The sequence below is a fragment of the Copadichromis virginalis genome, linkage group LG23 (genome assembly GCF_057382275.1).
Source record: "Copadichromis virginalis isolate Kocher_CV1m ecotype Utaka linkage group LG23, C_Virginalis_male_GT1.1, whole genome shotgun sequence".
NCBI classification, from domain to species: Eukaryota; Metazoa; Chordata; class Actinopteri; order Cichliformes; family Cichlidae; genus Copadichromis; species Copadichromis virginalis.
This window is the reverse complement of record NC_140639.1, coordinates 9,045,773-9,058,184: the sequence shown is the minus strand read 5'-3', so window position 1 is coordinate 9,058,184 and position 12,412 is coordinate 9,045,773. Positions and strand designations below refer to the sequence as shown.

The 12,412-nt window shown below is 38.6% G+C and overlaps 1 protein-coding gene across 9 annotated transcripts in view; it reads right to left on the bottom strand.

The window, feature by feature from the left end:
- The window catches only part of fryl (furry homolog, like), a 75,466-nt gene that overhangs the window by 39,262 nt on the left and 23,792 nt on the right, over window positions 1–12,412 (bottom strand). For all 9 annotated transcript variants that reach the window (XM_085447447.1, XM_085447449.1, XM_085447442.1 and 6 more), the window contains 5 exons: window positions 3,294–3,502; window positions 2,867–2,920; window positions 1,667–1,806; window positions 1,451–1,547; window positions 206–285 (listed from right to left, as the gene is read on the bottom strand). In XM_085447447.1, the coding sequence (XP_085303573.1) occupies window positions 206–285; window positions 1,451–1,547; window positions 1,667–1,806; window positions 2,867–2,920; window positions 3,294–3,413 (491 nt within the window). In that variant the 5' untranslated portion in view covers window positions 3,414–3,502. The remainder of the gene's footprint in view (window positions 1–205; window positions 286–1,450; window positions 1,548–1,666; window positions 1,807–2,866; window positions 2,921–3,293; window positions 3,503–12,412) is intronic.

The following is a 12,412-nucleotide window of genomic DNA, read 5'->3' as shown; positions in this document are numbered from 1 at the left end:
TGCGGTTGACTCACGATGCTGAACAAGAGCTACTTGTGCCTTGTTTAAATGCAAATAATGAGCATTGAGCCAGTCTGCTCAAACACACATAAATAAATGACTGACTCCCTACTGCAAAGCCAAAGAGGGTATATTCATCAGCACTTTTTAGTCTGGTCTTATTCATCTGTGTCACTTCTCTGTCTGGAGTTTGATGCTTACTTACCCCTCTTTGTGTTTAAAGTGCTTGAATGCCAGGTTTAGGACTTCGTGTACCAAAACATCTGGCACTGGATGAAGAGGAATCTGTGACGTAAACACGAAATCATTAGTCTTATTAGAAGCATTGATAGTTCTCATTTGCTACCATTCATTACTCTCCCTTCAGGAGCAAAGCCAAGGACAACTCTGCCCTGGTCCCTAGGGACTGGCTCTTAGTTCAGAATGCTGCTCAGTTCTCAACAGTCCACTTTAGAAACACACTCAGCTGGGAGTTGGTATGTTGCCACTGAATTTATTAACTTTGTGCTCCCTAGTGGGAAAGCTCTGAATAGCTACACTGTAGTTCACTTCTCCACCACAACATAAACAATACAAATATATAATAAAACTGACATGTTAGTCAGCAAATCACTGATGAGTTGAATCAGGAAAAAAAGTACAGTAATTCAAACTGTCTCACAAACGATGACACCAGAAGTTAATAGTATTATTTCCCATTTGTTCCATATTCTTATTCTTGGACTTCACTAGAGCAGCTTTGCATGCTTCACAGGTTTATTTGCATTACCAAGGGGCCTTAGTGCAGCCCCTCAGTGCATCCTTAGTATGAAACAAGCTGAAATAATCCTAAAAATAGGATTGCAACCTCTTCGCGACTAGGAAAAAAAACTGGTGGTTGCAGACTTGGTCTGTGAAGCAACCCATTGTCACAATAATTTTGGTCATGCAATGATTTCCAACCACTGTTTTTTCTAGTGTGACTTTACGATAAGCCAACTATTTTCTGATTTGCTGCTAATCTCAAATAAAGGGTTTGAACAGCAGAGCCAGAGCCAAGAGTATGAATAACTGTCTAAAACCAAGTGTTTTAACCAAGCTGCTTATAAGAGCAGAGAATAGTTGTTTCAACCAAACAACTGGGTGCAACAAAAAGGTGGATGAGTATACTGGCTATTTATGTAATAAAACTGTACTTCATAAATCAATTACAGCGAGAAGTCTTCAATTGCACAGGAAATGCATATCTGATATACAGGACATATATCCAAAGTAACAAGGCAGTTCTACATGCAGTAAAAATATACTGCATTCTCAACCACTCACTAGTTACCAGGAAACGATCGTGTCAACAACAGGTCAAATAGGTGACTGCACTTCTTCTTCCATATGTAAACATTCGTCAACCCGACTGGTAAATTGTTTTTATAGGCAGTGTAAATCATTAAACACAGAGTGTCAGGTAACTCACCTGTTTTAGAACTTCCACTGAAACTAAACAAAAAATGAAATCTATGGCTAAGTCCCGACGCTCCAGAAGGTAATCTTTGTCCCGATGCTGTTCATCTCTGCAAAACAGGAAACATAATAAGTCAAAAGATAATCCTAAAGTAATCATTTTTGCCCATAATCTTTTTGTTCGAGAGAAGAAGGTTAAGAATGAATGAAACAATGATAAGTATCTCACCCTTTAGACTTAGTACTCGAGCGAGGCCTGTACTCATAAGACTCGTCTTCAGTGCCACTCTGCCGCCGGTACCAGTCAAACAGTGTGCGCAATAGGGAGGGCAAACAGTGTTCTGCTATTGAGCTCATAGAGCTTATTAACTGGAAAACAACAACATGCTTGTTATAACAGCTGGCTATTCCAACGAAAACTACACAAAATCAGCATTTGCACGATTCAAAAACTTAATCCTATACAGATTACAGTACGTGTGTAGAGAAGGCTGCTCCACAAGCAGTACTTATAACTAATGAGGAGCATTTAGGGTGAGTACAGAACACTAGTCTTAACTAAATTTCAGGGCCTTATTTAGATGTGTGACATAAACTTTTAGTTATTTCCTGGCATAATGCACCTTTGAGCATTTAAAGTGCATAGACAGAGTGTAAGTGTCTAAGTCATAGTGCAGTGAGAGAAGACATGCAAAACACTACAAACATGGCTTTATTTAATGCAATATCAAATTACATCACTAAAAAAAACAAAGCAGGACTGTATTTAAAAGCAAATCGAAAGGATTCCAAGAAGGCACACATGCTTCTGAGGCGTTTATGTCTAAGACCACAATAACTTGCAGATCTCAGCACTGTGATTGCGTCAGTGATCACGTGAGCTGGTGCCTTCTGCCTCTGCATTAACAGGTCAGCACGCATTAACAATTTAAGAGTATATGCACATTTGTGTGTTTAAGGTTCAGCACAGCATGATGAGGAGGGTGGTTGGATGACAAATGCCATGCAGGAGAGTTATACAATTCCTCTCTCTGCCCTTATGGTGCCAGGCAGATACACTCCAGCACCCGATGCTGACTTACTGCTGAGGATGACACAGCGTTTCTACACTCTCACTTTGGCGCTCTCTATACTCATTTTCTCTCCCTCACTCACAATGGGGACAGCTGGATCTATACCACCATATCCTCATTGGCTTTGTGTTGTGCTGAACAAAGCATTCTGTAGCAGGCGCGCCTATTGTATAGAGTCCTGCACCAGCTACAGATGAGGGACAGACGAACCATTGAATGAAGCATTGATTGGGTAGAGCTGGTGTTTTAAACACAGTGCGCACACAGAGGTGTGACTGTTGTTTGTCCACGTAGGAAATGAAACCGTCAAACTCATAATAAATGCATGACATAATCTTTACTACGGCTGAACTGACCTGGTCAAACTGTGAGTCTTCTCCTCTCTGGAGGGAACGGGACAGGGGTTTCTCCTGTTAAAGTATTGGAGAGAAAGAGACAGAACGAGAATTATTGTGTGACGAGCCCAGCAGGGATACTTTTGTTAACAGCATGATAGCAGATTGCTTAGCCCACTATTCAGCTAGTGAACCACGCTAAAATTCTTGACAGCAAAGTTAAGACTTGAGGCTGCAAATATTAACCTGACAGCAACCTAATGTAAAAGACATTAAATGTACAACAATGCCGTTGCTCATTTACAATAACATTTGCCTGACAGTTAAAGACTTGGCAGTTGGTTGCAAAACAGAAGAGGCTGTCTCAGCAGTATATTGCGTCACATGTTGTGCATTAAATTACATTTCCTGTGTTTCTTTACATCTACTTTACCCCCTGTGGACTCACCAGCGGTTCAGCCATCACCATCTCGATCTTCTTCTCAGCCAGCACAGCAAACTCAGCAAATAGACTCTTGATGACAAACTCCCCGGGCTTGAGCTCAGGGTCAATGGTGATGCTCGACATGGCGGCGATGTTGTGTTTCTCCCACGAGAGGGGGGTCACCGAGGAGGGTGCACGGCGTCTACTCACGCTGCTGCTGACTGGTGCAGAAGCTGCAGAGGTGCCAGAGGGTAGCGGTTAGGAAATAATACAGTGAGAGTCAAAGCAGCATGGTCATGTTAAGAACAAGACTCTTGGAAAAAATGCAAGGTCATGCGCTCGTTCTAATCCAAACACAAGCTCAGACGTTTCCTAAAGAGGTGAAATGACTGAAGTGATGAGAGAGCAATTGCAGCTAGGGCTGAACGATATATCGCATTTGCGATAATATCGCGACATGATCAAGTGCAATTTTCTAACCGCAAAGGCTGCGATTATACTGCGATTATATTATACAATTCATGGGCTGCATCCTCCTGAGGCCGCATTTGTAGACCGATTACGTCACAGCGACGCGCCGAAGGCTGTCCAAATTACTACCATATCCCAGAATTCATAGCGCGGCCCAGCCAAACTCCAGTTTCCAGCAATGGCGGCCGCTACTAAGTTTTAAAATTACTCATACTAATCTTTCTGGGTCACAAAATAAACTTTTAACATATTTTCAGGCGAGAAAGTAGTTGTGTAAACATCAAATATCTGCTCGGTTTATCAAGATATCCCATATTTGCAAAAGTGCTTCGACGTTTTCAGAGGCGTCTGCTACCCACCAGCTCGACAGCTAGCCGGGAGCTCGAGGGTTACTGATGCGGCCGAGAACGGCACAACTCCCGGCACATCATTTTCAGATCACCGCGGAGTTTCGCTGCTCGGGTTAAACGTAATATATAAGTCACTTAGACAACCTAAAAATGTTATTGTTGGGCTTTTTTCAGTGTTTTGTTTGTTCGTGAGTAAATCGGTTTGGCTGAGATTAAAGTTATTAGATTAGATAAAATAAAACTTTATTAATCCCCCGGGTGGGTTCCTCCTTGGTTTTCACACAGCTGACTAAACGTCAAACAGAAAACTTATTAAACAGAAGTATGAGACAGTCGAGAATTTACACCAGTGTCTGGTTATATTTTAGATAGCAAGAAGCAGACGGCCGAGTTTATTAAACTCCACCGAGACAGCGGTGACGCTAATCAGAACTAGCCTTCTGATTAGCTAATCAGAAGGCTAGACCGTCCAATTTCACGCCTTTAAACTTTAAAGGCGTGTTTGTGTGTGTGTTTATACAATTGCTATTATGTTTGCACTTTATGTGTAATGTTACTGACTGCAGAGATCAGTAAGATGTGTGTATTTTTTATTTATTAGTTTTATTTATTTAATATTATTTTTTAATTGAATGACTGTCTAGTAGTTCACAGATGTCGAAAAACTGAGTGTGGTAAAGCCACTGATTTTTTTTATGTATATTTCTGCAATCTGCACATTGTACTGACTTTCATTTTAATGTTTACACCAGGGTTCCTTGTCAGCACTTTATGCTCAGATGTTTGTAAGCTAAAAATAAACTATTGTGTATGTTCAAATATACTGTTGTGATTGAAGAAGTTAAATAAAAATGTCAGTCATCAATTCATGCATCACCTCATGTCATCATAACAGAGGTCTGTCTTCCAGGAAAGAACAGTTTAAAATTAATGTAATATAGTATTGGCCATACTATATGATGTATTGCTTGTCTTTGTTTAATAATACAGAAGACAAATACCTTAAAAAATAATCGCATATCGCATCGCAATCGCAATATTGGGGCAAAAAATCGCAATTAGATTATTTTCCATAATCGTTCAGCCCTAATTGCAGTGCCGACTAGAACAAACATACAATTTCCATTTGAATCGTGTCTGTTTTTAGAAAGCTCATTTTCTAAACTCATACTGCACATAATGGGTTCAAATCACCTGAAAAAGCAAACACAGGGATAATCATAATTCCTATTAGAGCCATGTCATTAGTTATTGTAATCTATCCTTAAAAACAAACAAACAACTAAATATTTTGTTTTCTAAATCTAGAATATTACACACCAGCTCTTTCTGCTAAATTAGTCTGAAATGACTAGGGATGGGTACCGGTATCCGGTGCCATGACGGCATCGGTTCTGACATAAACAGTAGTAACCAGACTGAAAAGCAGCGCACATTTCGGTGCTTCATTTCGGTGCTTTTTTTCCCCTGAGATGTGATACACTTTAGATTCTAGCCAATCATTTTACGTTTCCAAGGATAGTAGGCGAGCCCAGGTACGTACGTTCTTTTAGAGCAGAGCTACAGGTTTAAAATGCCCAAGGCGAAGCGTCAAAGTCTGGCTGTACTTCACAGCAAAAGATGCAAACTCAGCAGCCTGCAACAAGTGCTTAGAGCCGATACTGTGATACTGTGCAAAGGAGGTAACACCTCGAATCTGATGAAACACCTGGCGACGTGTAGCGTTTTTTCCAAAACCGAGAAATGCGCCGTATTTGATAGCTTGCTGCGAGCCCTCACACCGTGCACATTTATTGCGGGTGTGGTGCCTGTTATCGGACCGGAGTTAGCAACATCCCCCAAAAACCCGAAGAGGAGAGTCCTGGCACCTAGCCGTTCTTCTCTGCGTGAGTAGCCTAATGATGTTCGTGTGTAATTCACGTTGAGTACGCTAAACACTTTATTACATTAATGCATGTAAGGTGAACTAGCAAACTAGTTACATGCGACTGTCTTCTTGTTTGATGGCAGATACTCCCTTCACCCTGGCCAAAAAGGCTAAAATGACCAAAGAAAAAGTGGAAAACAGTTAAACATGAGAGGTTTTTGGACAAAGTTAGTGTTTTTTCCATTGTTTAAGCACTGCTTCCAGCCAAGAGTGATACCTTATATGCCCTATAACTGCAGAAAAGGCTAACATTGCTATCTTTTTACAAAAAAAAAAAACAAAACAGCTAAACGAGAGGTTTTTGGACCAATTTTGTGTTGTCCATTCTTTAAGCACTGGTACCATTTCAAATGTACCGGTTTGGTACTGGTATCAGATAAAACCTAAACGATACCTATCCCTAGAAATGACTATACCTTTTTTATACTTTACACATTTATTTATGAATCTACTTCTCTATTGTGATCAAAGGGAGCACACTGGCTACACACGACAACTTTAAGGCATAGTCTGATTGGGAAATACCCTGTGTTGCTTCCTTGCCAAGACATTAGATAAGGCTGTTGATAGCAGGCTCATATTTGTATGATAAACATGAAGCTGTATCAGCAGAAGATTAGCTAATGTTTTTACAAATGCTAGAAAAGAGCTAAGTAGCCATCTCTTGCTTTTTTTCCGCAGAGGTAGCAAAATTCATAAACCACGACAAAAAATGCTTTCTAGCTCATTTTATTTATACATGCTGAAATGATAAAATCATTGTATGGGTAGTTATTTGTCAGACTAGCTCTACCTTGACTTGTTCAACAGAGGGATGAAAGCTACTTTTTTGTGATGGTCGTATAAATTCTTCTCTTGTAGCACAACATGTCCATAAGCAAATTCTGCCAATGTTTCATTAACACTACACCCATCTGCTTTTTAACTTTTATTAGCACACCAAACCTGTTTAAATACAGATTTGTAGCTCTATATGAAAGAGAAAAAAAAAATCAGTATATTCCAAATATTTGCCACCACTGAGATTAAGATAGTTACAGTTAATACTGAAAATACAAAGCCAGTAATGGTAAAGTTGGAAAAAAAAAAAAAAGACCAACTATGAAGTATCATAGAGGGGTGACTTAGATAGACAGATGGCCTGCTATACATTTACCACAATATTGACCTTTAAGGCAAAACTAAATAAATTGTAGTGGTATCTGATAGTGCAGTGGTGTTCTCCACATTTTTACGGGATTCCTTCAGTAGACCATCTTTCCTGAAACATATTTGACTTGGAAAAGCCAGGGCACTCTGCAGGTTTGCATGTGGCACAGAACATTTGGTTCTCTTATTCAAATGTTATAAGCAAATCTTTAGAAGAGTCTTAAGCTATGGCTGAAAAGCTAGAGCATGGATACACTTCTATTTTTGTCTGTCTGGCAAAAATAGAAGTGTATCCATGCTTAATGCAAATCCTATATACAATAAGATGAAATAAACACAAATCTCAAACTCAAAAGCAATAAATATCACAGCACAAAGGTTTTTACTCCACTACTCAAGGTTCAAATTATGTTCCATCTGACATAAATAAATAAATAAAAAAATCAAATGAACCAAAAGGTTTTAACAATCTCTATAAAAGGAACATATAGTGGTGTTTGAATTTATGCAACTGCTGGGACACAACTTCCAGTCTAGTCTTCAATGATCTCTGCTAAGTGTATAGTTGACAGTGAATGGCCCCTTAGCCTCTTTCCCTCCCAAGAAAGCCCTTGTTCTTTCTCGTCCTGGTTATGGCCACTGATCTTGATGCTAAATCACTAACAGGCTGATTCACGTCATAGAATAATGACAGCAGTTTTCAAATTACTCTTATACTGCAGCATAGGTAACCAAAATGTTAAATTATGCAGCCACCAAACACTACTACACTCCTGAATAAAACATACTACTTTTAGTCACATTTGCAATCATTGAGAATTTATTTATTCACTTGCTTTTGCAAGAATGCAGTACAATTTTGATGGTGAGAAAAAGCAAAACTTCCAGAGAAAATCTATAAGGAGAACAGGGAGACATCACTGAGCTGTCTCGCCAACGAGTTCCTCATTACTTGTACCGAAACCAACTCCTCCACCTTGAAGTGCAAGTAGTGATAGCAGTCCCTGTTCTGCTATGGGTTTGGTATAAAACCACATGAGCCAAGTTCCCACCGATTGCAGATGTTTGTTAGAGAAGCCATCAAAACAAAATCCTCATTGGCTGGTGGGATGTAAATTTTGAGAGAATGTGGCACTATAATCACTTTATCTCACTTATCCTGTCTTAATTATCCGAAAATTAAACTTGATTGACTCTGTAAAGGATTTTAATTATATCAAAAACTCCCACAACAGAGAAAAGGTCTGCACAGAAGTGCTGGAGCTACCTGGTAAATAAGAGGGAGAGAATTCACTGACGGGGAAAAAGTGAAGCGGAAATGTAAAAATATATTATCCACGCCAAGAGAGCCACTGACGTTAGATACGATGTAAGTTCAAACAACATCAATCTCAAACCTTCTGTGCCTCTAAGAGACTACCTGTACAAAGTTACACTGTTACATGTATCATTTACTTGATAAAAATATAAGGCAAATGTAGTTCACGTCAGTATGCAGTAGAAGGACCACTCTCCATCACATAGTGCAAAGAGATGTGTTGTAAACCAAAATCTGCAACCACCATTCAATGAACTGAGATTCCCAGTGTTTGTGTGTATGCATGTGTCTGACACACATTCCTTTAAGGTTGATCAAAAGAGGATTAAAAGGTGGGAGTAACTTGAGGTATGGAACAATGTGCAGGCAGGAAAATAGCAGGACACCGACCGTGAGCACTCATGGATGTAAACAAGGCTGGATTTTAAACACTTACTGGATTTGGCATTTCTTAGTCCTCAACTTTTGTTTTCTTACAAAAAAAAAGGGAGAAAAAAAAAACAACAACTCTATAAAACTTAATAATCGTCTTTTTTAAGTGCAAATGAAAGTAGGGAGGTAGAAGAGGCAGCGTAGTAGCATGTATTGTGGTCATGCTGTCCAGCAGCACAGAGAGTCTTTCAAACATTTCCCTCTTTGTTTACTGTGCTCCACCAACACCCCCAGTGATGTAACACAGCTAGCTCCTAATAGCCAATCAGTGTTGCGTCCTTTACCCCCTCCATCCTTTTCGCTCCCCCCTCTCATTCTTTCTCCCTAGGACATGCCAGTCATTAGTAGGATGCCAGGCTATGACTCTCTGCTAAAACCAACAAACGCACAAATCATAGCAGAGAAATTGAACGAAAAACAAACAAAAAAAACCCCCCAAACTATACGGTTGTTTACAAACTCCTCCAGAATTTAGGCTAACTGAAAGTTTATTAACAGAGTTTTTGACTAGGGTAAAAGCCAAAGAGTAAGTGCATTGTGGTTAATGTACCTATTATTATTCAACTTTGATAGTGAGTAAACTGAATGAACTAATTGTTGATTTGATTACCGCAGCTCTCTGAGCTCTCCAGCTTTTACCTCCTTTGGCTTTATTGCTCTTCACTGCAAGCTGGCTGATTTCACATTAACTTACACTGCTTTTACAAGAAGCAATTAAAGTATTTTAACAAAACATGGATATTTAGTGATCACATATTGCAAGAGGAAGCAATACAATAAATTACTTTATTAGTATTTTGTCACACCCTTTGCCCCGAAGTCCTGTTTCACTTCTCATTCAAAGCCAAATTTCACTTCTGGCAAGTCTAACTGTCAAAGCATGTTTAAATGTTAATCACTGGAGAGAAGGGGGGGGAAGCAATACAATATTGTAGTATTAGTAGCGTTGAACCACATGTATATTCCATATCTCATCTGAATGCAAATGAGTTATTTTAAATGAATGTTCAACACTTGATGGCTCTGCAATTCCATATTTAATAACTAATGGAGAATCTCACTTTAAGTTTAGTTTACTGCTTTAGTTTACTACCAGAGTTACGTAACTGAACTCTGGTATCTCAGTTTCTAAGAACATCATGATCTCAGGGTTAGACAGTATTGCAGTTACACTTCTAATACGGAGAAATGTTGTGCTTCTGCTAAAACGCTGCATCAGAAAATGCTCAGCGTGTTTTGTTGTGTGAGGCCTATAAAAAGTGCTTAAGAAATTGAGCACCCTGCAGGATTACACAACTATTACAGCAGTGGCTCCACCTTGTCACAGTTAAAATAAAGCCCTCCCAAACGCCTGCTCATGAACACTGGCAACAACAGCACAAACACACACATACGGTTGGAATGCAGAGCTGAGGGTGCGTCCTTTTTTCTTTTTTTTTTTTGAAACAGAGACAAAAGACTTACTGCTAGGGTTTATGTGGTGCAGCAGTGCCAGTTCTGCCATTATGTCTCGACATGCCGAGTTTTTAACAAGTTATTACTGGTGTACTCTTCACCATTATACCTTCCAAATAAAAGGGAATTTGAAAGATACACTGGAAAAATAAATGTATCACCAGAAGCTGAGGACACTTCAGTTCAAAAGAGATTAATTGAGAAACCAATAATGACATGTTCCATCATGGATGAGCAATATTCAGCAATTAAAGGCCAAACTTTGATTTCATTGAGTGTTTTAATTAAATTATTACTGGATGTTGTAATGGAGAAAGCATCATACATGCATTTAACTTAGGAGCCCTTTTTGCTATGAATAATAGTAAAGGTAGAAAGTAGTTAAAAAGGGATAAATGGAACAAAGTTGTTTACTCAACAGGTAGATGTTTTACTGCAGAGCCTTGTATTTCTGTGTGCCCTCACATACTTACAATATCTTGTGTTACTTACTTGTAAATTTCCAAGTAAGTAACACAAGAAAGACAACTGTGTTTAAGGGTAACAGCCCCAGTTAAATGCATTATAAACTCACATTTTCAAATACAAATTATTTTTGGGGGATACAATCTATAATTCTTCAAGTATTCTTCAAATACTTTTTTTTAAAAATATAAAAGTCTTCAAGTAGGGGTGGGCGATATAAACGATAGAAACTATATAAATTTGGCCAACGATAGAGATTTTGACTATATAAAATTTACCCGACAAATAGACTCCTTGGTGATAGATTCAAAATAGAAACTGATAATTGTGTTTTTTGTGAAACAGAAGAGGAGGATTTGGACCATCTATTCTTTTTGTGCAATTTTATACAAATATTTTGGTTGGATTTTCATACCTGGCTTTATTCCAGTGGGATTCAAATTACCCCATTTACCTTAAATATGATAATGTTTGGAGTGTTTTTGAAAGAAAAGAAAGCTAATTATGGTGTTAATGTGTTATTAATCTTGTGCAAGCAATTTATACATAAATGTCGTTTTCTTAAGACCAAACCAACACTAGCTTACTGGAAAAATGACTTAAACCTGTAGGTTAAATCTTTGACTTAAAAGGCTGCTTTTTTTGTTTCCTTTTTGGAAGATTTTGATTTAGTGAGTTAATAATCTGTTAAATTATGTGACCCCATCTTTATATTTTCTTTTTCCTAATATGTAAGGAATGTTTATTCTCTGAATGTGTAATATATGGTGCATTTTGTTTGTATGTAAATTTTACTAATATAAAAAAAAAAAGAAAAGAAAAAAAAAAAGATTTTGACTATACCGCTCTATCGCGAAAGCGCATGTTGTTGATGACATCAAGCTGCGCCTGTTTTGGTCGAAAGCATCGCAGCGGCTACAACCATTATCGTCTGCAAATTATGCCGGGCGAGAGTGATAGCAAAGAGATGAAGCACTTTTGAAATATGGGGAAAGCCAAAAACTGCGCTTCCTCCACTTCTGTAACATTGATTCATTAATGTTGAATTCTCTTGCAGCTGCTCTATTCCCATGTTGTTGCCATATATTAATAACTAACCTGAATGAATAATCTCAGTTGTTCTCCTGACTGAAGTTTGCCCCGTGTATAGCATCCTGCTATGCGATTACATTTGTCCCTGACCACCAGAATCCCTCACGTTAACTTTTATCGAGTGGAAAAAAAGTTGCCGTTCATCCCCCAGCTTCACTGTGCTAATGTTATGCTAACATAGCTGTGTCGCTAGCAATCACGTAGCATAACATTATATACCAGGTAGTCCAACTTCAGTAACCCTGCAAACACCACTGCTGTTTAGTTTCCTGTCTTCGTTTATGTTGGAAGTGACAGCAGAGCTGTACGTTTTAATTAGTTTCAAAAATCTCTCAGTCAGAGAGATTTAGGTGGAAACTAGCGAGCTAACTTCCTGTTAACTTCTAACTCCGTTAAATTTAATAAATTCTGTTTTCATGGATGCTTGGATGTTAAACTTAATTGTTACACCTGCTGAAGCAGCAACACTGATGATTTTATTAAA